The sequence below is a fragment of the Ursus americanus genome, chromosome 4 (genome assembly GCF_024610735.1).
Source record: "Ursus americanus isolate L20-20 chromosome 4, mUrsAme1.1.p, whole genome shotgun sequence".
Classification (NCBI taxonomy): domain Eukaryota; kingdom Metazoa; phylum Chordata; class Mammalia; order Carnivora; family Ursidae; genus Ursus; species Ursus americanus.
The window spans coordinates 28,874,493-28,900,825 of NC_142130.1; the positions used below are offsets into that span (position 1 = coordinate 28,874,493).

Below are 26,333 nucleotides of genomic sequence, written 5' to 3' on the forward strand. Positions count from 1 at the left end.
CTATAAACAAAGGCTGGAGGTAGATCATTGTATACCTTATTTTAAATTATTAAGAATCAACAGACTCCGTAAAAAAGAATAATATTAAACAATTAGTAAATCATGGATAATTACATTTAATTAAAATTGAATTACACTCATTCAATTCCTAAAAGTTTATATGTGTTCGTTAGTTCATTCATTCTTCATCTATGCATTCTTTTATCTACTCCTTTACTGATTCATACATTAAATAGCTATACTCTGTGCAAGACCAAGACTTAAGAATCCTTAAAGCTTTAGAGATGAAGGAAAAGAAGTTATTGCCATATTTAATTCTCTTTGATTTTTGCAGTTATGAATAAAGTAACAAATAATATTCCCATGCCAATAGTCAAGGTAACCAAGATGCAGTGATTAATTTGCTCAAATCACAAATCAGGAAAGTCTGGATTAGAGCTCAGACCTGTCTGACTCCTAAGCTTTTACTCTTAACTGACATATGCCACTGCCAAAAAGGGCGTTGGAGATGGACTTTATCTATCCAAGCTCTGTGTGGCTCCTGATAATGCCATCAGACATGAGGCACTGGCTGAGAGCCAATGACTTCAGCTAGCATGACTACTGTGCCAACAAAAGCCAGCTCTGCCCTTACACAGGCCCCAGGTGCAGGCCCAGACTCCTGCTGGCCTGAGCCATCCACTCTTCTTTGGGAAACCTGTGAAATTTCCCTCCATGCTATGGTGAGGTATGGGCATATAACAAAGATTTGGCCTTTCCCAACTGCAAATCTTGGCATCCAGACTAAATCAGTTTCCAGAATCCATTTAGGGGGGATCCAAACCTATGAAATTGCTCCCAGATCAAACCGGTTTTCAATTAGTCATGGATGGTGACTAGATTCTTAAGACTATCAAGTTCACCAAATTCTCAAGGCTAGCTTTGTGTTGGGTAAGGCGAGAACTGGCTCAGCTTTCAGGAAAGAGCATCCAGCCAGCTGTGCAGTCACCTCTTCTTGTGCTTTGTCCCTAAGCAGCCTGGGGAGAGAGTGGCCTTAGGGCTCTGCAGAGCTTTCTCAGAGTGTCTTCTCCCTAAATATTTCTGTATGCACTTTCACCCAATTGGCATTCACCTAATGGGGAGGAATCTTTCCTATCTTTATAATCTATGTTTCCCTGGTCACATAAACCTGGAACAATAGTCTGAAACAGGATCATAGAAGGCCCACCACTCTGAAGTCCCTCCTGAGTCATTGAAAAGTTCCACAGAAGCCCCCAGCAAGTCATGCTGCATCCAGGGCTCCTGCCTACAGCATGCTCCCTCCTCCTGCAACCTGGATTAGCTGTATGTACCACAGGTTACCACTCTGGGATGACCTCTGCTACCGTCTGACGCTTCTGTGGGCCTTGCCTAACCCTGAGCTTGGTTGCCAGGGACTCCAGACTTCTATGACTGCATGGCCACTCTGTATTACCTGGCCATAGTCCATCCTCTTCAGCCACTTTCTGTCTCCTTTAGCCATTTGGAGACATGCTCAGACTGTCCATGTCACCTATGGTGTCTCGGCATGATACCATCAGCCACCAGCAACATGAATCTTCTGCCTGTGCTCCCACAATCACATCACTGCCAGGTGACAGAGGCCACAGGTGGATTCCCTCTGCCCTCCTTTCATTACACTCCCTGACACACAGATCACAGAATGGGCCTCTCTTTCTCTGCTCTTCTCCTCTCTCCATCATAGGTTTCTCTTCCTCAAGTCCTTGCAAACGTTCCTAAAGTTAGGGTGAAACCAGAGAACAGATAGAAAAATACACACCCAGTTGTACTCAAACTTTTCCCTTGTTCTTTATTACCCAATGCTTGTTTTTTAAACAAGTTTGTTTGCCTCAATTTTCCCTCCCCTTGGATTGAGCATATTCCTGGGAGAGCCTTTGCAGCTGCACACAAATTCGCCTCTAGGGTCCCCTACTATTGAGAGAGTCTTTGCAGCATGTACCCAGTTGTAACTCCACAGCACACCTCCGCACCCCGCCATGAAAATGGACAGCCAAACTGAGTAAGTTCAACGTTGGAATCACTATACTTCCCACTTTTTGTTTTTATTCACAGTCCTATTGTTTCGGTCAAGCTTCTTTGTACTGAATAGAAAACAGATGTTCAAAGACAAAGGAGAAAAATAAATCAACAAAATATCCCAGTGATTATATTTTTTATTCAACCATGCCACAGCTGCTTGCTGAGCCCCAACCATTGCCCTGTTCTAGGTGCAGAGTGGGTAGATGAGATGAATCAGGCTTGGTCCCCACCCTCACAGAATGTGCTCCCTAGTTAAAGTGGGGTTGAGCGAGAGTTGGAAGACGTCAGAACACTACGGGACCATAATGCATGGTAAAAAGAGCTGTCTGTCACACAGAAGAGGCACATGTGGAGTGTAAGCTGTGTGTCGACAAAACAGATCTCCCTTCTGGCTTGGCAGACCAGGTGGCATTCTAATTGGGTCTTGAGAAATGGTGGGATTTGGGTGTGTGGCGATGAGAGTAATAATTATTGATGCCCCCAAAGAGAAAGCAGCATGAGCAAAGGTATTGAGTTAAGAAAGTAAGTTCCTGTACTCCTGGAATGAGTGAGTTACTGAGTGCTGGCAAGAATGAGTGAGCTACTGACTGCATAAAGAAGTGAGTTTAGAACAAAGCCAAGACAGAATTCATATGACCCTACATTGCTGTACAAAGCAGAGGCAAAGTTCAAGCAGCGATACGGGTTTCTGCTTCTGGAGACTGAAGTCAGAAACCAGAGCTATATCTGCTGACATGAAATAAACTCAAAGGGCTCCGGTTATGTGGTTTTACTCTTCAGCTATGGGAGTTGACCTTTTCTGTGATCGATGACCAAATTCAAGGGAACTTCTATGAGAACTAAAAACTCTTTCTGGAAGCAATTACATTTGTGATGGCAATCCATTGAATATTGCCTTGCCTTGCTTGCCTTGTTTTTCAGTGCTACAAACATTTCATCTAGGAGAAACAACGTGGGAGAGTGACAGAGCAGGAAACTCATTGGTAGAAGTTCTGCGTCTGAATGCAGCTCTAGCTCCAGTCTGCTCTTGGACAAGTTATTGAGACTTTGGAGGGTCTGGTATCATCAAGAGAAGGAGGATAGCAATCCTTGCCCTGTCTTCCTCCTGTGATTGTTATGAGGCTTAAACAAGAGAATGAGTATGAAAGTATTTTGTAGACTGTCGTACCCTGTTACAAAGCAGGGAATAATAGTGTCTATACTGTTAGGAAATGCCCGGAACTTTTTAAAGATGTTTCGTTGCTTCAACATTACTGGAGTAGACCACACCATTTTATTAGCCAGAGTGAAAAACTCCACTGCGATAACGGAGAAAGATTGATTTTAGAACACCAGAATTATAGATTATATTTGCCTCTTTTGTAAAGAATAATTTATTACAGCATAAACTAAATACAAGGTTCTGAATAAATAATCACTTTCCCAGTCATCACATCTGCAAGTGTGTACATGCACACTTGTATGAGCTCATAAGGACACAGATGGCACAGACATATTTCCATTCTCAGATCATTACTTGTTTAGTGAGAAGAGCCCAGAGCCAGGGTTCCTCTCTGTGGGTCAGAGCTGTGTACCTTGGAGTGAACATTTGGTGAACCTCTTAAATGAATTAGATCAGATGAGTGCCTTTTCTCCTCCAAGTGCTGGTCAGATAAGCGTATTGGGTGCAAGTAGCTCTGCCCCCAGGTTTGGGGTACTCTCCCACAGTCTTTTACTGAAATTTTCAAACTTTTCTTTCTATGAAAATGCATACATCAGAAGTATTCCCCAGCTGTCAGTTTGGCAGTCAAGACCCATCAGTGGGCACCTATTTTCGAGAATCTTATCTCCACCAAAAGCCACCGTCCAAGGCACAGAGCAGTCAAGCCCATTTGTCCACACTGCAAGCCACACAGGCCTGGGATCCTGTCCTCCACAGCTCATCTCCCCACAATAGGCAGTCTGATATTCTATGTGGGCAGTGACAATGAATGGTTCACATCATAGCATAAAACTGAGATATGTGCATATCAAGCCTGAAAGGGATCTTGATGGTAATTGAATTCCATCTGATACTTGACTTCTATCTCTACTTGGTCTTTGAATATCCACTTGCACCTCCAGTGTCACAGAGCACACACCTCATGAGGTCACCAGATTCCACTTCTATTTGTGCTGTTGGGACAGTGGTCTTTGTGTCAGCCTGAAGCCATTCCCACCAAGCCCTTTACCCACGGATCATGCCACCTGGCACAGGTGGGAGTCTTGTCTCCCATGGAAACCCTTCAAGTATTTGAAAACAACTCTTACATCCCTTGACAATACCCCGCCAACCCTGCTTTTCCAAGTTAATAATTTTCTCACTACCTCTAAGTTATAGTTAATTTCAAGTACAGTCTTCAGAATAAGTCCCTTTTGACAAAGATTTTAGATTCAATCCTCAGTGATTGAATCACTTATGACCAAGTCAAGAGCAACTCAGAGTCTCAGACAGATACTTAACGGGCTTTGGTTTGGTTTTGTTTTGAACATACCTCTAGCCCAAGCCTGGCAGGATGACTGGCATTCATTTGAACATTAGGCCCTGGTGTTAGCAAAGTGTTGCCTCCTTCCACCTGGCAAATAAGAAACTCATTCTTTGTTTGACTGTGAGATCACCCCAAACACCCTGCCCTGCTGGAGCTTTGTAATTAGGAGGTATTTGGAAACAAGAGAAGCTTTGCTCAGAAGATCTGTGTCTAAGGCCTGGGTCTGCTTGCCTTACTCTGAATCTCAGTTTTCTCACCTGTAAAAGTAGATGATAAGTCCTTCCTTGCCTGAGTCCAGAGAGAATCATGCAATTCAAATAGCTAATGGAGGTGACAGCCTCTGGTAAGGAACTCTTCTAGGTGTGAATGCACGTGCTGCTCTTGCCCGTCACCAGGTTGTAGACCCTCTCTGGCTTGCCCTTTCCACAACCCTCCACTCCTGAAAAATGAGTAAACTATGAGTCTTAGAAAAAGACATTTGGAACTACCATATCACTGCCGAGGCTAACTTTGTAAAAGGAAATATTTCTTTCTGTACCAAGGAAGACAATGATTCTTCTGCAGCTTATTTAAATGATTCCTCACACCTTATTTTAAAACCAGAGGCAACAAGGTACTTTCATGGCTGAGAAAAATCATGTTCCCAGTATTATCTATAGCCATAGAGCCTCCAACCATCCTCAGGAATTCAGCCAGGGAAGGGAATGCTTGCATATGCTATCAAGAAGTAGAAAAGCCAGCCTGGGACCCACCCTCTGCCCAGAACATTCACTAAGGATTTGATGTTTGTAATGAAAGTTTTGCTTTCACTTTAAAATACTATTTGTGGATATTGTCCTAGAACTCAGAGTTGTCTGCTGAGCTAACAGAAACCTCGGTGTTTTCTATTCTAAATGAATCCAATATAACAAAATTGTAATAGTGATAAAAATAAGGGCAATTTTTATTTTTGGAAAATTGAAGCCTCGGATTTAAGAAATGTGTAGATTGTGTAAAGACTTATGTCAATGATAACATATAATGTAGCACAAGACCAATTTTCTCAAAAATAATAGAGCAGAGTAGTGGAGATATCTGAAGTTGGATATGTGAGATGTGGAGTTCCTAAAACATGAGATCTTCACAGGGGCAGGGCACGCAGAGCTTAGACAGTGCCGGGGCTCTTTGATATGTATTACTTTCCTTTCTTTCCTAGGAACACACGCTGGACCAACTATATCATTTGTGGGGCTGAATCCAAAATGAAAATGTGGGAATTTCAAAGTTAGGGATTTCAAGATGGCAACAGCAAAGCATTAAAATAAGGGTGGGGCCCTTCTAAGCATGGGGCCTTAGGTGACTGCACAGGTCATACGCCCATGAAACCAGCCCTAAACACAGGTGGCTGTACTTCCCAGCTTCTTTGCCAGCTCCCTGATGAATGAGATGTAAGTAGTGGAAGAAATGCATCCGCTTTTGGGGTGAGGCCGTGGAAAGCCATTACGTGATGTCCAGATTCTTCCTTCCCATCACAGTGAACATGGAGTCCTTATTTTCAGTCAGTGGGGCCAACACATTGAAGCAGTCAGTACTGTGAAGAAAGCTAGTCTACAGAGTCACCTGGACCATGAAAGAAGCTCTTGTGTGTTAAGCCACTGAGACAAGGGAGTTGTTTGTAATTGCAGTATCAGCTTAGTCCATCCTTACTAATACGTAGGGGAAGGCCAGAGGCAGCAGGCATTGTCTCAACTCTGAAAGTACTACAAAGGAAAGGAAACCGGACAGTGAAGATTGGTGTGATGGCTCCCACACATTTGTTTTTCATCAATGAAATACGAACTCAAAAGTGATCTTTCACATGTTACAATTCTATGACTACACATAGTACTATTTTCTCTCAACGCATTTAAAAAATACGTCATCTAAGAGGAAAGATTATATATTCTCCTTGTCCATGAGCCTCCCAATCTCTTGGCCAATTGCCATCCTTGGCCCATTCTTGATTCACTAAACACCCTAACTATTTTCAGAAGCCAAGAGGAAAGCACTCTTCTGGGGCAGTGTTGTGCTCTGTAGAAAGTATTTCATCAAGTAGATTTTAATTTGCCACCATGATCGGATAGGTTTTTGATTCCAAAAACTCCACCTGATTTTAGAAGAGTCTCATTGCTTGAAAATCGCTGGAACTGGTCTCTTTTGTCATTGTTTCTATGTTTTGTTAACTTGGATATCACACTGGCTTCAGAGTTGTTCTTCATTGCTCTCAAACACCGGATTGCTGTAAGACACTCCCCCTCCACACCCTGGCATGTCAGAGTAGGATGTTTGGTTTAGCGGTGGCCAACTAGGGTCATTTGCCAAGGCTCTCTGCCATATCCGATACTGACTTTTTGACTGATAGCCAAAACACCTTTTGAAGGTCATCCACAGGGCTCGATTTTCAATGATGGCCTCCTGCAAAATAAAAGAGTTACTCTTTACAATCAGAGGTCAAATATTTCCAGTCTACGGCCCTCCATAGACCCTAAGAAGGAACAACCACATTGGCTGCTTAGATCCAGCTTGACAAAAAACTTGAGGCCTGCACAAACAATTCCAATGTGGTTTCATGGGTTAGGTCTCGGCCTCTCAAATTTTTCCACTTAAGGAACTCTTCTGGGAGAAGAAAGAGGTACATAGTATCGAGAATCTGGAAACAGCTTGAAGAAGTCTGCCTCGAGGATGAAATTTCTTCTGAATCTTGTATATAAGTTCAATTTAAAATCATCCAAATTCTGCAGACCTCTCCATACCACACCTATATTTGATTTAATATCAAATGATATTTAAAATTACTTACGACCAAATGGAATTACCCTACAGATAGATGTGCCGTGGGTATGATGTGGCTTTGGTATGCCCTGGCATATAAGTGCATAGTTATGAACATAGGTCAGTAAAGTTGAAATATGCACCATATTGGACTTGGACAGATCTGGATTCAAGTTCCAGCTCTGACATCTGCCCATCTACTATGGGCAATTTAATTACCTTCTCTGAGCCTCAGTGAGCAGAAATAATAATTCCTTCCTGTTATGTTTGTCATAAAGACTATGTAACTCTCCTTACAATGCAGGACATGGCATGGTATAGGTGCCTCCCTTTACCACCCTTCTAAACTATTTAACAAATGGCTGTGCACTATGTTGACTGTGGCCTCTGACCTTCACCTACAAATATTTCATTGCAATACATTTTTTAAGATTTTTACAAAAGATATGTCTCTTTGGAAACATTTTAGACTGCCATTTTATTTTGTGAGTTAGACTGAGCCTCAAATAGAGCCCAAATTATAACTTACAACACAGAATGCATGAGAGGTTATTTTGCTAATTTTTCATTTTTATCATATTTAGCCATAAAAGCTAACATCTTAGAAGTTATCGTGAAAGAATCAAAAAGAAAAATATGAAAATCCTGCTGTCCTACAGAATTAAAACTCATTTTGGTGTTTGTCAATGGTATCTTTGCTAAATCAGAAGAGTCAATTCTATGGGATTCTATAAGGAGCTTTGCCACAGTAGTAGTTTTCCTAAAATCCACCCATCTTTGGCATTTGACTCCCATTGCCCATGGAAATAATGGGTACATCTAGTCTGAATCGTTCCCTGAAAATGGATCACCTGCTAACAGGCTGTTAAAGACCCACACAGCCATCTTGAGAGTATCTTGCGAACATCAGGGCTCATCTAGCCAGATTTGTGATTCTACTTCCCCATACCAACGTTTTTTTTGTCCTTCCTAATTAACAAGAGAGCAGTAGTTCTCCTTAGAGCTGGAATAAGGCAGGATCATAGGTATCCAATTAATGGTCTTAAAATTTAACTTACCTCTGGGAAATCTTAGCAGGTTTTAAACAAAACAAATGAAACAAAGCAAAACACAGACACACACACAGACTTTAGTGCTGTACACCACACACTGAGTGTTTTCGCAATTCTAGAATTATGTATAATTATGATGACCTGTATCACTTTGCTGCTCTGGAAAGGGAAACTAGAGCACTGAGAAGTGATCTGTCCTGTCACATTGTAAATTAAATGTAAACTAGAAACAAAAAGAACCCCTTTATGAAATACTATTTCTTAAAAAACAAAAAAACCAAACTTCACCACACAAGCTCTTCAGATTGGCTACTAAAATAATTCACATATATATATATATATATATATATATATATATATATATACACACATTACACACATAAGTAATAAAAAAAAAAAAGAAGGGAGGAGAATTAAAGCTATCCATGTTAGCTCCTCCTTTGCTTTTCACTTGGAAGTTGTGTTATGAGAAAGCAAAGAACAAGATTCCATTCAAAACTGTTTGCTGGGCCGCTCTAAGATTAGGAGTAGGGTTAGACCTCTCAGTGGCCCAGGCAATATTCAGGACTATACAAAAGGAGGCCAGCCATCCTTCATGCCTGTCCCCCAAAACCTCTCTGGACCATCTCTGTCACAGGCTGGCCAGGGAGTATGGAGTTAGCGTGTCCATCCCAGGAATCTTTAGCATCTGCCGTCAGACACACCTACAACTACCTGAGGAAAACATCTTGCTGAATCCATGACAATCTGGGGAGCCTTTACGTACTCTGCTAGGCTCACCTCATAAGGCAAGAAATCCTAGTGTCCATAATTCTCCATTACAGCTGCCTTCACCACAGACTCAAAGGGCTTTGGTTTGTTCCTGAGTGCCTCCTGACAGCAGGAGAAGGGTAACTTCAAACAACTGGGGACAGCAGTGGAAGAGCCTGGGGGTGAGAGCCGGGACCTCACTGTGTTATTTCTCAGTGAGAAAGCTGCTGGGAACCCACACTAAACATCCACGCCTGTCTCCATTTCTTACTCAACACAAGAAACAGAGGAGAAACTTAATCTTTCATGAGTATCAAATTACCCTCTCCATCTGCGGCAGGCAAGCAGCATCACTTCTTACATTTAATAATTGAACAAAACTTTCTCCAGCTTCTATTAGAATAAATCAGGGTTTTAGATACTGTAGGTACTGAGATGAGTTCTTGCCAGCACAGTTTATATCCATACACAACCTATACACAAAAAACTGTGGCATGTGTTCTCTTGCTCACTTTACACTGTGGGCAATGGACAAGGTCATCAGAATCCACATCACATTGTGGCCTAGGACATGGCATATGGTCAACAAATGTTTGTGGAAAGAGCAAATGAACAAATGAAAGCCTGAATGATTGATAGATTCAAAGTAAGAAATACTAAGTACCCTAAGAGATAATATAATAATAATAGTTTATATTTATCAAATATTTACTATGTGCTTTTCTGTGTTCACATTTCATGCTCACAGTAGCCCTATGAGGTAAGGTACTCTTATTATCACTATTTTTCAGATGAAGAAACAGAGACACAGAGAAGTGGAATAGCAGGTGTTGTCCAGAGTCAGGCAACAAGAAAGGGTGGAGCCAGGATTCAAACCCAGGTAGACTACTTCTGGCTTATGCTCTTTTTTTTTTTTTAAAGATTTTATTTATTTATTTATTTATTTATTTATTTATTTATTTATTTATTTATTTATTTGACAGAGATAGAGACAACCAGCGAGAGAGGGAACACAAGCAGAGGGAGTGGGAGAGGAAGAAGGCTCATAGCGGAGGAGACTGATGTGGGGCTCGATCCCACAACGCCAGGATCACGCCCTGAGCCGAAGGCAGATGCTTAACCGCTGTGCCACCCAGGTGCCCCTGGCTTATGCTCTTAACTGCAAATAAAGCGGCAGTTGAACAGCTTCTTACTAGGGGATTATGGCAGACTTCATTGTTCAGTTACCTGTCACCTGTCACCAGACCTACTGAATCAGAAATGCTAGGGGAAAGGCTGGAGAAGTCCTCCTCCTTTGTTGCTAAGCACATTCCTCCCAACTTTTTCCTGCTTACCTAAAAGGAAAAAACTCACAAACAATCTAAGCCAATCTGTCTCATTTTTTGGCATAGACCCACTTTCCCAGAATCCTTTTCTACTCAGGATGACAATAAGACACAGTTCTAAGCAATGAGGCGTAAGAGTCTGCTGGGTGGCTATAGGAAATTATTTTGTTTCCTCATAGAAGGCTCATACTTGAGGGGAAAAAGCTTGCTGGTGCCTCTCCTTCCATGTTCTTCCTGCATTAAAGCAGAGATACTGCCCAGCTCCATGGAAGCGATCTGGACACATAAGCAATACACACAAACATGAAAGGCCAATATATAAAGATGGGGAGACAGAAAAGTAAAAGATTGATGATCCCCAGTGATACCACTGAGTTACTAAACCAGTCCGGAAACCACTTATCTCCTATCTTCTTAAGTGAATCAATAAATATCTTTATTGTTTAAGCCACTGTTACTTGCCTAACCTATCAGGCTTTGGGAAAGAGTCATAAAGAGGCTAGTACTACAGCTGTGCCATAGAGGATGGAATAGCATTTCATTATGCAGACATGGGGGCAGATGTACTAGACAGAGGAAATAATATGATCACTGCTGGAGACAAGATATATACATAAGATTACCCCTTAAAGGGCAAGGTTCACCCTTCTGCAACTAGGTATGAGGATACACATGTGATGCTCTTTTATTAATCTGGTGGCTTTGGAGACCCATACGGGCTAGGATGATACTTCTCAGCATGGTTTCTCAACCAGCAGTATCAGAATCACCTGGCAACCTGTTAGAAACAAAAACTTGTGCCTATTCCAGACCTATTGAATCAGAAAAGCTAGGGAAAGGCCTGGACGACCTGTGTTTTAACAAGTCCTTCAGGTGACTCTGATGCCCATTTAAGTTTGAGAGGCCCTGGTTTTACACACAGGGAGAGGCTCCAGTATCTTAATTCTATGCCCTGTTCTGCCACCAGCTTCTGTGTAGTTTTTACCCTGCCTAGAATGGAAGGTTCTACAGGGAAGTCAGGTTCCAGGTACTCTCTATCCACCATGAATTCCCCCCCACTCCACCCCGGAACAAGGCTAGATTTACAACCGGGAGTTAAGAATGAGGACAGACTGAATCCTGATGTTCACCTGCCCTTTGACACGGATGCCATTTCTAAGGATGCCCCCTGTTCTTCAGTAGGCTTTGAAGAATGGAGAGTTTGTCTAACAGCATGGAAGGAGGAGAGAGTGAACAACATAGCCAAAGAAAGAGGGAGCACAAACTCATTTTATTGAGAAGTAGAGCAAATGGAAGGTGAAGAATAAAACCCAGGAAAAGCTCACTATGAATCTTATTTCCCATCTGTGAAGTAAAAGTAATAGAAGTTGTTAAATGAAAAAAGCCAGACACAAAAGGCCATATATTATATGATTCCTTTTATGTGAAATATCCGGAATAGGCAAATCCGTAGAGACAGAAAGTAAATTAGTGGCTGCCAAGGGGTGAAGGAGGGGAAAGGGAGGATGAGGAGCAACTGCTAATGGGTACAGGATTTCTTCTGGAGTGATGAGAATGTTCTGGAATTAGTGGTGATGGTTGTACAACTCGATGAATATACTAAAACCCACTGAACTGCATACTTTAAGAAGGTGAATTTTACAGCATATGAATCATATTTAATTTCAAAAAATGAATTGAGTTGGTTCTCTACTTGTGGATTTTAGAAATGAACAGGACCTTAGACGTCATAATTCCATTCTCTCCAGGTCCACTCTATAGACGGGAAAACACACCTTGTTTGGAACTTGCCAGGGGAAAGTGCCATTACTCGTGTGGCCGAGGAAGGGAGCCCCTTGTACTGCTCAGTCTTTCCAACTAGAGTTTTTCCTTTTTTCAGACCCAGAGAATGCCCTGTCTCTCTCTGCCCCAAATGAGCAGCAGCCCCAGGACACTTACCTCCACAACAAGGGACACGATGAAATTGGAGCCGAGCATAATGATGATGTAAACCCTCCACATAACAGGAGTGCAGATCAGCTGGTGGGAGATGGAGAATCACCGTTAGTCTGAAGACAAACACCAGAAACATGTTCACATATCCACAGTGTGCATTTTCATAGGTTATAGATCATGCATGCAATAGACATGCATTATGTGTATGTTACATGTATACATATTAGATACCCATAAATATATATAATACATATAATAAGACATATATTTTATGCATGTATCAAGCACTGTGGAAGGATTATACCCAATGATTCCAGTGATTCGTAAACTATGATTGTGGCTTTTTTTTCTCTTATCTTTTTTCTTCTTCTTTTTATTTTTTTGGTTCCCCTATAATTTCTAAATTTCCTAAAATAAATTTGATCAAAATTTGATAAATGTGATAAAAGTGCTTTTTGTTTGCTTCCATTGTTTGCTTTTGCAAGGGAATATAGGAATGTGGTCCTATTCCCAGGAGGCTCTGAGGGTACATGTGTCAAACCTCCACAATGGGCAGTGTTGTCCTCTTCTCTATGGTACCACATCTCCCCTCGGCTGGGCCCTGCTTTCGAGCCTCGAGTCAGGGCTTCCCCTTCAGGACTGTGTGTACAGCTGCATGGACAGTGCCACGATGAGGGTACTCAGCGATGGAGCAAGCAGGGCTGAAATCAAGCTGGCACTTCATGCCTTTTTCCCCAGTTTCTCTGCATCTTTCCCTTTCCCTCCCCAGGCACCTGATCTATATAATAGATATGTATCCTGAATGGCTGGTTGGCTGGATAAGTGAAGGAACGGATGGATGGATGAATGAAATGAAGCCAAGGGCACACTGCTGGACCCGGCTCTGCCTCATACACTGCCTTCTACACCGGGGGATTAAAAACTGGTACAACTCTGTGGAGGGCAATGTTATTAAAATCAAAAGTTCAAAACCATTTCCGGGAATTTATCCTAGAGACATATTTGTACGTGCCTGAAATGATGTATGTATAAGGTTATTTCATTTCAGCTTTGTTTGTAATAGCAAAACATTGGAAGCAACCTAAATGTCTATCAATAGGGGACTACAGATAAATTATGGTACATAGATGTATATTGAAAAAAATATATTAGCATGAATAACGAATGAGGAAGCTTTATGTACTGCTATGGAACAATTAGCAAAATACACTGTCTCATGAAAGAACAAGGTGAGGAATCATGCATGTGGTTGGGGCGGCCATGAACATGTTCCATGCAGGTGTGTTACTGGGAGAATAAGAGGCAGGCGCTCCGGTGCTGCCCTTGGAATCTTCTACCACATTCACCCTGAGGCCACACTTCCCATGGGTTTCTCATAGCTAAATACTGAGGATGGCCAATCTTCTCACTGCACTCATTCTTGTGAGACAATAGACACCTCTGATGGGCAACTGTAGTTGGGCTTTCTTAGAACCACCCTGCAGCTGGGGCACCTGGGTGACTCAGTCGGTTCAGCACCTGCCTTTGGCTCAGGTCATGATCCCCGGGTCCTGGGATTGAGCCCCACATTGGGCTCCCTGCTCAGAGGGGAGTCTGCTTCTTCCTCTCCCTGTTCCCCTCCCCACTGGGCTCGTGCTCTCCCCCGCCTCTCTCATTCACTCTCTCTCAAGTGAATAAATGAAATCTCCCCCCCCAAAAAAAAAGAATTAAAAAAAAAAAAAAAAGAACTGCCCTGCAGTGTGAAACCCTACTCATCTGGTCCTCCTTACCTCTCTCCCTCCTTCATGGAGGTCAGACCGCCATATTAATGTGGGACCCTCCCCCTCCTTTTCTGGCTTCTTAATGTTCTTTCCCTTATGGGCAGTTCCTCCAAAACTTGCTTACACATCTCGTCTCACCTTGCCGTCTCCAGCTCAGAGGACCTGGACAAATGTAATAGTCTGCTACTATTTGTGCAAAAATGATATATATGTGTGTATGCATATGTATAAAATATGCCTGAAAGCATATAAAAGAAAGTGGTGTCATCAGTTGCCTCCAGAGAGGGTACCTGGCAGCTGGGGAAAAAGGATAGGAGGATATAGAGTTTCTAACTTTTGAATTCTAAACTGTGTGAATATATTCGCTATTAAAAAAATTCATGCAATTTCTTTAAAAATGAGTGATAACTAGGTTATAAAACAGCATGACTCCATTTAAAATAAACTTCATAAATCAGTCAATGCACATTTATAATATATTAAGTTTCAAAGACGGAAGGGTATAGTGAATAATGTTACAATTTTCTTGCCCGCATACTCACTTTCTAAAATGTACCCACAATTTTGCGTAATAAGAAGAAAAATATTTTTAAGGCGAGCAATAATTCGCTGCAGACTCCTTTGCAGTCTTGTTGGCAATGACCTCACACAGGTTCCCCCCAAACTAAACAGACTCCCTATTTTCTTGTACCGGAGACATCAGCCTCTTCATAAGAGTCTTTGCTTTTAAAGAGTGTGACTAAACCCAACATGTCTTAACCTTAACTTTAGCACAATTAAGAAGTTTTAACTCACTTACAAAACTACTGGGCAAAGATTATCTCCATGAGTACTTATTCTAATTTGTGGAGATATTTAACAATAGTGACAATTACAGTGTTAGCCACAGTGACACAATTATCAAAATGAAAACCAAATGTAGCCATTAGTTTGTATGTCACATGTCAGGAAGGGTTTGTGAAGGTTTTGCTGGTTTGCAATGAGCTGTGAGCTTCTAGTGCTCATCTCCATGTAGGAGCCTAGTCTAGAACAGTCAGTCATCTATTGCTATTACGTGCCATGGGCTATGTTAGGCAGTGGTAATACGAGAATGAATAAGATAGGATCTTGACCTTTGTGAAACGTGTCTTTGAGATGGAGAGGTGGCCAGGTAGGCTCATGCAGCACTAAGTAAAAAACCTTATTTCCTTTTACCATCTTTTCTGTCTACTTATTTGTCTAAAGGACATTTGGTAATAATGAACTTCTAATTCAAAAGTATAGGTTAAAGGAATAGAAATATATATTTTCCCTTGCTCAATTATGTAAAATTTGTCTCTTAAAGAGTTTGAAATTTGTCTCAAAATTACACAATCTAACACAATTCATGAGGTAAGCTATGGCTCTTTGCAAGCAAGTTTTGCAGACATTAAATATGAAGATATAGCCAAACATGTTTTTAAAGCGTTTTTTTTTTTAAATATGTAAATACAGAGTTGAGAATTAATGGAAAAAGTGTTATACGCAAACTGTTTTCAACAGCTTCAAAACAGAAGAATTTAGGAAAAAAATCTCTCACACTTGAAAGAGAATATATATAAATAGATTTCTCCATTCTTACAGGGATCTTTTAAAAGAAAAATGTTCAATGTTTCTGAAATACTTGGAAATCAAGACTAGACAGAATCTTATTTCCTGGCCAGCTTAAATAGAAAATACGAATAAATTCAGTGTTCTTTTTAACTCTACTATTTGAAAAGAATAATCAGTGTCAAGAATCTGTGTCAATTGCAATTGTGACCTGCTTCTTGAAATCAGGGTGTTATATAACGGTAAACCATCATCGTATCCCAGAGATAACACTTACATCCAAACGCCTATATAATTCTGGAATATCAGCAAATAGAATGAATAGACACACACTCAGCTGTATGACCAGCACAAGGACAAATGTATCTGAGGAAATAAGAACACAAGCTATCATTTAGAGAAACCAGAGTACAGAGTGTCACATCTATTGATAGGCATATTCTAGATTAACACTGATTAAATTTACTTGATTTCTACATCCAAGCAGCATTATAAATGGAAAGCACTCATTTCTATGCAACGGGTCTCACCTCCACAATCTCTATGCATGTCCTTGAGGTAAGTGGAAATTTTCACATGCATGTTTTAAGTTTCAATTAATAAAATAGGAAATAGAGAGAGAGCAACGTTGACATAATATATTTTCAAAAAATGCCTTGAAGACATTTAGGTATCTGAGTCTCTTTAAGGCAAAACACCTGCCTCAGATCCTTTTCTGGAAAAAAAAAGGGGGGGCTGTAAACAGTCAAATGTTTAAATTGCAGTCATATACAGGTGAACATTTGACTGCTTTCTCATCCTAAGAAGGAGAAGGGCAAAATAATTTTCTCTGAACAAACATATTTGTATGAGGATATTGATTCTTCAACTTGTGCTTCTAAATTTTCCCAATTAGAGAGGCAGTGGTGGTATACAAATAAATGTCCCAAGGGCTAGTCAGATCACCCACTTCTCCTAACACGCTCCCCACCCCAGTCCAGAATGTGAAGAGGTGGCAGGTACTTTGGCCAAGAGTCTCCACAATCACTGCGGCCAGGTTCCTTCAGGAGGGACCCACCCCCAGGCTGCCAATGACACAATGCATCTCAACCATTATCTTCATGGCAGGAGACATGTTTCAACTGAATACCATGACACTTCTCTCCACCTCCTCCCAGATGAATTCTGACACGTGCTGACAAGTAAGGAAATAAGTGAGCCGTCCCAATTTGGAGTGGTGCCACGAAAAGACACTTAGATACAAACTTCTGGTAAAGGAAAGGGTAGAGAAAGAAACCCTAGAATTTAATGCAGCTTTGAGGGAAGGAGCAAAGGATGAGGCTGGATGTGTTGTATAGAGCCCTAGAGTAAAAGTCAACAAACCCAAGATAAGCATCAACTCTGCAGCTGCTCCCTGAGTGACCTGGGGATATCTGTTCCCTCTGGTGACCTCTCACCTCTGATCTGATACAATGCTACTCACAGTTTGTATAGATGGGCTGCCTAAATGGTTTTCCTTTAGAGAAAATAAGAGCCACAATGATACAGTTGATTGTTCCCAGGAACCATATGGTAGTGTTCTCAAAGCTTGTGAAGGCACCATTACTTCCAATTTTTTCTGGAGCAGTTGGAGAAATGATTAATGTTGAGCTGTTTTCATTTTGCAGTGTGCAGACACTAAAAAGGAAACAAAAAAGGTAATGAAGTAAGGTGACAGGTCTTTATGGAACATTTGTATCTACAGGACTCCATGCTCTCAATGTAGTTGACTTATACTTTGGGAAAGAATATACTGAAAAGTAAGGAGAAGGAAACCAGCACAGACAGATCTATGTTTTGGATAGATAAATAGATAAAAGATAGATAGGTGATAGATAGATAAAGCAAGTTATATATTCAATAAATTAGATACCCATCATGTGTATTTTGGCTATGAGGGAAAGATGTAAGTAAGCCATGATTCTTCCCTCTCATGGCTTAAGGTCTCTAAACATTTATAAATAGGGTGACCATATAATTTGTCATACAATAAGAACAGATCTGAATGTGAAAGGAAAAGATAAATACCATCAGAAAAACTGGTAGTTGCCAGAGGAGACATGAGTAGGGGGGATGGGGAAAATAGACAAAGGGGATTAAGATGTACAAACTTCCAGTTACGACTGAATAAGTCACGGGGATGCAAAGTACAGCATAGGGAATATAATTAATAATATCATAATAACGTATAGTGACAGATGGTCACACTTATTGTGGTAAGCACTGAATGATGTATAGAATTGCCAAATCGATAGCTTGTACACCTGAAACTAATATAACATTGTATGCCAATTATACTTCAGTAATTAATTAATTACAGATAATTTCATTATTATATCAGGCTGACAGGGCAAACTATAATGCATGGTCACCTAGATATAAATGACGGTCATAGATCATTATGACACAAGACAGGCAAAGGCAAGTGCCAACGAATAATATCCTCAAACTGTGCTACAGAGAAGAGAAGATCACTGGAAATTTTCCCAAGGGACTTAAAGAAGCCAATGCTTCTAGAAGAATGAAGAACCATTTGCTTCCTGTCATAAGGACCAGATGATGTTTGATGGAAATTAGAAGGTGAGATGCTGGAATCGAGGCTGTGACAGTACCTGTGCGTCTCCATGGAATACCAAGGCTGCCTCTGAACCAGAATGAAGCCCACAATGTGCATAGCCAGGCTGAGAAGAATGTTGAAAATCACAGAGAGCAGCAGAGGTGGGGAGATCAGCCGTCCTGCAGGCCTGAAAGGCACCAGCTTCGGGTAGGCACCATTCAAGTTCACTACAAAATAAATTCAAGTTGTATATTTGTGAGAGCAGGAAAATGTTCTAATCTTCATCAGAAGAACAGTGTAACTTCTTGGGCCCACCCATCCAAGCAAATTGACAAATTGGAGTACATCGTTTTTTTGAGGGAACGAAACAACGAATGGGCTCCAACTCAAGTCATATGAGAAAGTCCTAAGAAAGCAGACAGAACAATCAGGAGAGACTTTTATTTTTGCCTATTAAATGAGCAAAGGCCATCAAATTATAAACGAGGGCATGATGAAATGCATACTCTCTTACACTGCTTGTGGGAATGTACATTGACACAAACCTTCTGCAGGACAATTTCACAATAAATATGAAAAGATTGAAAATTGTTCACAACATTTGACATGGTCATTCCTGGCAATTTACCCTAAGCTAAAAAACATCAGAGATGTATAAAGATGTTCATTACTGCATCATTTGCAGTAAATTACGGTGCGTCTATATAATGAAACAACATGCAGTCACTAAGAAGTAATGCTTTAAAATATTCAATGACAAAATGAGTGACATCAGAAAAATGGCAGAGCAGGAAGCTCCAAGTTCCCATCCTTCCACAGAAACACTGAAAAATAAGCAGAAACTGTCAAAACTAACTTTGTCAGAACTCTGAAAAACAAAGGCTTATAGCAATCAAACAATCGCTAAATTAAAAAAAAAAGAGCAACTTAAAAATGGTAGGAAGGCTTTGTGTCATTTTTACTTGCCCTTGCTATATCCCTCTTCAGCTCAGTGGCAATCTCAAAGTTAGTTGTTCACACTCCCAATGTGGGGAAGACTCTGGTGCCTTGTCACAGGAGGAAAAGAGCAGGCTTCATCACAAATTGTGTAAATCTGTTCTAACCTGTCTGGAGGTTGTCTGAAGGACTGGTGCAAGGTGCTTATCCCCCTCACCTAATGCGAAACTTAACTCAGGACAGCAGCATACACTGCTTGAAAACATTGTAATCCTAACCAACTACCCACAATCACTTGGGGCAAAAGATTACAGTTGAGACGTAAAATAACAACCAAAATAAAGAAAAGTTAAAGAAAGTTCCTTTGGGAAATTATGGCATTCAAAAGCACCTATGTATATTGGGGACTATAAAAAGCCATGCACACACCTAAGGTAAGATACATACTCAGAAAAGACCAGAACGGCCCCTCAGTTTTCAGCTCTGGATGATCTTGCACTCAGTGCAAGCCTGCCTAAGTGTGGAAGTGTCCCAGGACAGAACAAATCTGCAAAGACTGGGAGAGTTTCTTCTTTGTTCAATGGTTTTAAACTCATGGAGGTCGAGAAAATCTCAATCAAAATACTAGCTGAACAAAAGCCAAAGGAACAGAGATTTCATTGACCACACATGATAACTGATACAATCTTTGCAAAAATAGTTTAGGGAAATTACTAAACAAATGGACTCTGACAGTCTTCAAAAAATAGCAAAACAGGGGCGCCTGAGTGGCTCAGTCGTTAAGCGTCTGCCTTTGGCTCAGGGCGTGATCCTGGAGTTCTGGGATCAAGCCTCACGTCAGGCTCTTCCACTGGGAGCCTGCTTCTTTCTCTCCCACTCCCCCTGCTTGTGTTCCCTCTCTCGCTGGCTGTCTCTCTCTGTTAAATAAATAAATAAAATCTTAAAAAAAAATAGCAAAACAAAAACCGTCAAGTCCTAGGGAAAAGGGTAAATCTGATTTCTGGAGTTATGACACTATAATATTCAATGGAACAAAATAAATTGACAGAAATCATCTCTGAGGAAGCCTGGGCATTGAACGTATTGGACAAAGACTTTAAAACAAATGTTTCAAATATGCTCAAAGAAATCAGGAAGTAATGTATGATGTATAAATGTCTTTATAAAGAGATAGAAAATATGGAAAGGAGCCAAAAGAAATTCTTTTTAAAGAACCCTTTCTTATAATTTCTACCTCTTCATGGACACTTCATTTTGTCCAGTAGAAGTAACTATTTGAGCAAATATAAAAGACTGTATTATTGTATTTTTTGTTTTTAATTCCACTTTTTATTCCTACATGGTTTAAAAGACAACACAGAAAAAATAATTATATATCTATTTTGTCAGGCACACAATGGATAAAGATGTAATTTGTGGCAATAGCAATATAGAATTAGGAGACAGAGTTGTGAAGTCGCAGAGTTCTGCATGCTATTAAAGTTAAGGTATCAATTCAAACTAGATTATTATAAATTTAGGATGTTACATAAAATCCCCATGATTATAAGTTATGTCAGAGTTAACATCATACCCAAGGGTGAAAGACTGAGAGCTTTTCCCCTAAGATAGGAACAAGACAAGAATGCCCATTTCATCACTGCTATTCAACATTGTACTGAAAGTTCTATCCAGAGCAATTACAAAAGGAAAAGAAATAAAATCATCCAAACTGGAAGGAAGAAGTAAAACTATCTCTATTCACAAGTGACATAATCCTGTATATTGGAAATCCCAAAGACTACACAAGAAAGTAACTAGAGGGACATCTGGCTGGCTCAGTTGGGAAAGCATGCAATCTTGATCTCGGGATCATGAGTTTGAACCCCACACTGAGCATGGAGCTTACTTAAAAAAAATAAACTCCTACTTAGGTTGTTAAAAAAGAAAGCTACTAGAGTTAATAAATTCAGCTACATTGCATGATACAAGATCAACACATAAAAATTAATTGTGTTTCTATACATTGGCAATAAACAATTTTAAAAAGAAATTAAGAGAACAATTCCACTTTCGAAAGCATCCAAAACAATAAAATATCTAGGAATAATTTTAGCCAAAGAGAAGAAAGAGCTGAACACTAAAAATCACAAAACGTTGCTGAAAGAAATTAAGCAAAACATAAATAAAAGGAAATACATCAGATGTTCACGGATTGGAAGACTTAATATTGTTAAGATTTCAACATCATCCAAGGTGATCTATAGATTCAACACAATCTCTATCAAAATTCAAACGATTGTTTTTCAGAATATTAAAGTTGATCTTCAAATTCATGTGGAATTATAAGGGGCCCTGAATAGTCAAAACAATCTTGAAAAAGAAGAACGATGTTGGAGGACTCAATACTTCCTGATTTCAAACTTACCATAAAAAAAGTAATCAGAACACTGTGGTAATAAGCATAAGGTAATGACATATAGACCAGTGGAATAGAATTGAGGGTCCAAAAAATAAACCCATACATCCATGGCCAATTGATTTTCAATATGAGTGTTAAGACTATCCAATGGGGGAAAAACAGTCTTTTTAACAAATGGGGCTGGGACAGCTAGATTTCCACATGCCAAATAAATGAAATTGGACCCCAACCTCATACCATATAGAGAAATTAACACACACAAAAAAGAATCAATGACTTAAGTATAATAGCCAAATACCATAAAATTCTTTTTAGTAAACAAAGGGTAAATCTACAGGACCTCAGATTTGGTAACATATTCTTAGATAGGAGACCTAAAGCATGATCTATAAAAGAAACAAATAGATACATTGGACTTAATCATAATTAGAAACTTTTGTACATCAAAAGACATTATCAAGAAAAGGAAAAAAAACATAGAATAGGAGAAAATGTCTGCAAAAATGTATCTGAGAAGGTTTTAACATCCGCAACATCTGAAGAACTCTAGAGCTCAACAACAAAGACAAAAATCCAGTTAAGAAAGGAGCAAAAGATTTAAACAAACATTTCTCCAAAAAAGACATACAAATGACCAATAAGTACATGAAAATATGCTCAACATGATTAGTTACTAGGGAAATAAATTAAAAGCCACAATAAGATACCATTCCATACTGACTAGGATGTGAAAATAATTTTTTTTTACTTAAATAACAAGTGTGGATGAGACTGTAGAGAAATTGAGGTCTTCATACATTGCTGGTGATGATGTCGTCACTCTGGAAAAGAATTTGGGTGTTTCTCAAAGAGCAAAATATATGATGACCATAGCACCCAGCAATTGTATTCTTATGCCCCAAATTATTAAAAACAGGGACTCAAACAGATACTTTATGCAAATGTTCATTGCAGCACTCTTTACAATAGCCAAAAGGTGAAAGCAGCTCAAGTCCATCAACAAATAAACGTATAAACAAAATGTGGTATAGACATAGAATAGAATATTACTCAGCCATAAAAAAGGAATGAAACTCTGAGACAGGCTACAGCATAGGTAAACCTTGAAAGCACTATACTAATTGAAATAAGCCAAACATAAAGGAACAAATATTGTGTTTGATTTATACGAAATGTCTTGAATAAGCAAATTAATAGAAACCAAAAGTAAATTAGAGGTTACCCGCCAGAGGCTGGGAAGAAGAACAATGGAGAGCTGTTACTTAACGGGTACAGTTTCTGTTTGGGGTGATGAAAAAGTTTGGGAAGTAGGCAGTGGTAATGGGTTGCACAACACTGTGAATGTCATTCATGTTCCTGCACTAGACACTTAAAAATGTTGAAAACAACAAATTGTATGTTATATACATCTTACCACCATAAAAAAAGAATTAAAATATTTAATGACATTAAAAGAACATAGGAGAAAGGAAGGAAAAATAAGGTAAAAACAGAGAGGGAGGCAAACCATAAGAGACTCTTAACTATAGGAAGCAAGCTGAGGGTTGTGGGAGGGGAGGTCGGTGGGGGATGGGGTAACTGGGGGATGGACATTAAAGAGAGCACTTGATGGAATGAGCACTGGGTGTTACATGCAACTGATGAATCACTAAACTCTACCCCTGAAACTAATAATACACTATATGCTAACTAACTCAAATTTAAATAAAAACTTTTAAAAAGTACTTATAAAATTAAATGAAAAAAATGTACGCACAACTATATAGAAAACATAATTCAAATTTCTTCATTTACATGTAAATATCAAAATTCATTAATTGGTTAGCTCTGAATGGTAGAATAAAGGTGGGTTTTTTCTTTGTTATATCTTGCAATGTTTTCCATCTTTGTTTCACAATGAATATTCATTAATAATCATAAGAACAAAAAATAATCAAGTATTTATCAAAAAACAGAGAAAAACCTGGAGATGCTTGTTATTGAGCAGAGAACAATTATGAAAGACATGAGGGCTGTTTGCAAAAATCTGGAAGAAAGACTGTCCTTAGGAGAAAACGCAGACTGCCCTGTGTCACCACAAATGGCAAACCTGGGACGGGTGGAAGTTATACAGGAATAGATTTGCCTTGAAATGCAGGAGAACTCTCTTAACAGTATGGACTGTCTGAGGGTGTTCTTTCCAGAGACTTGACAAGTATTTCATGAGCCCCTTGGATACATTAGGCACTGTCAATAGTATCAGGAACACAGCAGTAGTCGAGACAGACAAGGTGCTGTTCTCACAATGCACACACTCTGGGAGAGGGAAGCAGGAAAATGCAAATAAAAATATAGATAAATATCATAATTTCAAACTGTGAAAACCACCATACATGAAGAAAACAGGGCACAATTGTGCTTCCTGCCTCCACTGCCACCGTGCACCTGTGAAAAAGCTTATTGCAAAGGAGAGCAAAAAAAAAAAAAAAAAAAAAAGTAAGCTCTGAAATTTGCCCTTGACCGCACCCACCCTGTAGAAGAGGGAATCGTAGATGCTGCCAATTTTGAGCAGTTTCTTCAAGAGAGAATCAAAATGAATAGAAAAGCTGGGAATCTCTGTGGCAAGGTTGTAACCACTGAAAGGAGCAAGAGCAAGATTATGGTAATTTCTGAGGTGGCTTTTTCCAAAAGGCATTTGAAATATCTCATCAAAAAATATTTGAATTAGAATAATCCATGTGATTGGTTGAATGTAGTTGCTAACAGCAAAGAGAATTGCCAATTGCATTACTTCCAGATTAACCAGGACAAGGAAGAGGAGGAAGATGAGGATTAAAACTTTATCTGGAATATTTGTATGAGTTCTTGAATAAAATTTGGGAACCAAAAAAATAAAAAAATAATAAAAATAATAAAATAAAATAAAAAAATAAAGCACAACTGTGAGATAGAGAATAACTGGCTTAGTGAGGACTTAAAGTGACCTTCCTGAGGGGGTGACATTTGAGCTGAGATCTGAATAACAAGAAAAAGTCAAAGCCCTATAAAGATCGAAGGGGAGAGTGTTCTGGGCAAAGAAAATAGCAAAAACAAAGGTACTGTGGTGACCACAAGCTTGGCAGTGCTCAAGGGACTGAAAGACCGGGGTGCCTGGCACAAGTGAGTAGGGTTGTGGCTGGAAGAGAAGGTGGAGAAGCAGGCAGAGGCCAAAGCATTTTAAGCAAGTGGGTGACAGTAAAATTTACTTTTTAAAAATAACATTCTTACTACCCTTGGAAAAGTAAATGGGAGGAGGGGAAGCAAGATCAGTTGTGAAGTGGTTGCAGGAATCCACAGGGAGGTTGCATTGCTCTGTGCCAGAGGTTACAGAGCTGCGGAGGGAGAGGAGAACTGCAGGACAGCTTCTGCAGGTAGAACCAACTGGAACTTCATAGGTATGGGGTGTGAAGGGTAATGAAAAGAGAAACTAAGGATGGCTCCAGGTCTTTGAACAGCTAGGTACATAGTGGTACAATTTTACTAGAATGTAAGGAAAGGAAATTTTGTATGTTTTTTTTCTTTCACTGATGTACTCTGAGTGCTTATTTCAGCAAGTAGTACAAACCAGGCACTCAGTCAGTAGCTAATGATTTTGTTGACTATCAGATCTGGTAGAAGATAAGAAAATATATTTATATGCTGATGAGAATGATCCAGTAGACAAGAGAAAAGTTGATGATGGTGGAGAAAGAGATTATTACAGAAATAAAACCCTTGAGAAGGTAGGAGGAGGTAGGATTAAAAGTACAAGTGGAATTGTTGGCATTTATATTTAACAGAGAGGAAAGCAGAGAATATGGTAAAGACGATGGGGAGTGGATGTGTTGGGGGGAAATCCTACAGCAGAAAAATTGGGGAGACAATTAGTGGCCTAATGGAAAGATTATCTTGACTCTCCATTCAAAACCCCAAAAGGCTGGGATTTAAAGATGGAAAACACAGAAACCACTCAGCTTCTATAAACTGGGCACATTTTAACTGTAATTATACCAGAAAGCATACTGAAGTCAGCATTCCTGATTTTCAAAGTGCATTTTTCAATTTAAATGTTTAGTGACCATTATGGAAGCCCTGTATTTTGTGGAAAACAGCAAAAGAACTAGCCATATTTTCCTTGGCTAACACTTTTCTTTCAACCCAACTCTCAAAAGTAGAAGTCCTATTTCCTCTTTCCCTCTCTGTATCCGGGGCAGAGGGAAGCACACTGAGGGGAGCAAAGGAAGTTTTAAGAATGTCTTACTTGTTATGCCAATAAGAGTTGTAATGGCCAGATCCTGGAACAGAAACTGGTAATTTGAAAGGCTGTTTGTCTCCTGAAAATAAAAAGGGAAGTGACTCAAAAAAGTTATGACCTGGAAGTCTGACATCAATGGCATTCATTTTGTCACTGCAACATAGGATTTTACAAGAAGATGGTGCAGCCGGGGTCCTGTCCATATTGGTGAGAGTACCGAAGGCTGTGAAACCCCCTCTAGCCAGGAGGCCACCTTCGTGTGCTTTCTGGGCTGGCTTCTTTGTGCTTCAGTATCCCCTTGTTGAGGGGGACATTTCACTGTACTAGATTCATCTCTGATCTCTTTTCTATCTGCTAGCAGAGAAGTCAGGGTTTGGTCTGGCACAATAGAACAGTGGGTTCCCAAGAGAAACAAGTGTTAAG

The 26,333-nt window shown here is 39.9% G+C and overlaps 1 protein-coding gene and 1 pseudogene across 2 annotated transcripts in view; one reads left to right on the plus strand and one right to left on the minus strand.

Annotated features, from left to right (window-relative positions):
- Positions 1-3,412: 3,412 nt before the first annotated feature.
- Positions 3,413-26,333, minus strand: part of ATP13A4 (ATPase 13A4) — a 132,278-nt gene continuing 109,357 nt past the window's right edge. For both annotated transcript variants that reach the window (XM_045812656.2, XM_087861518.1), the window contains exons 25-30: positions 25,917-25,989; positions 18,377-18,548; positions 17,209-17,402; positions 16,024-16,112; positions 12,421-12,501; positions 3,413-6,998 (exon numbers count right to left, since the gene is read on the minus strand). In XM_045812656.2, the coding sequence (XP_045668612.2) occupies positions 6,786-6,998; positions 12,421-12,501; positions 16,024-16,112; positions 17,209-17,402; positions 18,377-18,548; positions 25,917-25,989 (822 nt within the window). In that variant the 3' untranslated portion in view covers positions 3,413-6,785. The remainder of the gene's footprint in view (positions 6,999-12,420; positions 12,502-16,023; positions 16,113-17,208; positions 17,403-18,376; positions 18,549-25,916; positions 25,990-26,333) is intronic.
- On the plus strand, positions 24,031-24,473 carry LOC123802124 (large ribosomal subunit protein eL22 pseudogene; annotated as a pseudogene).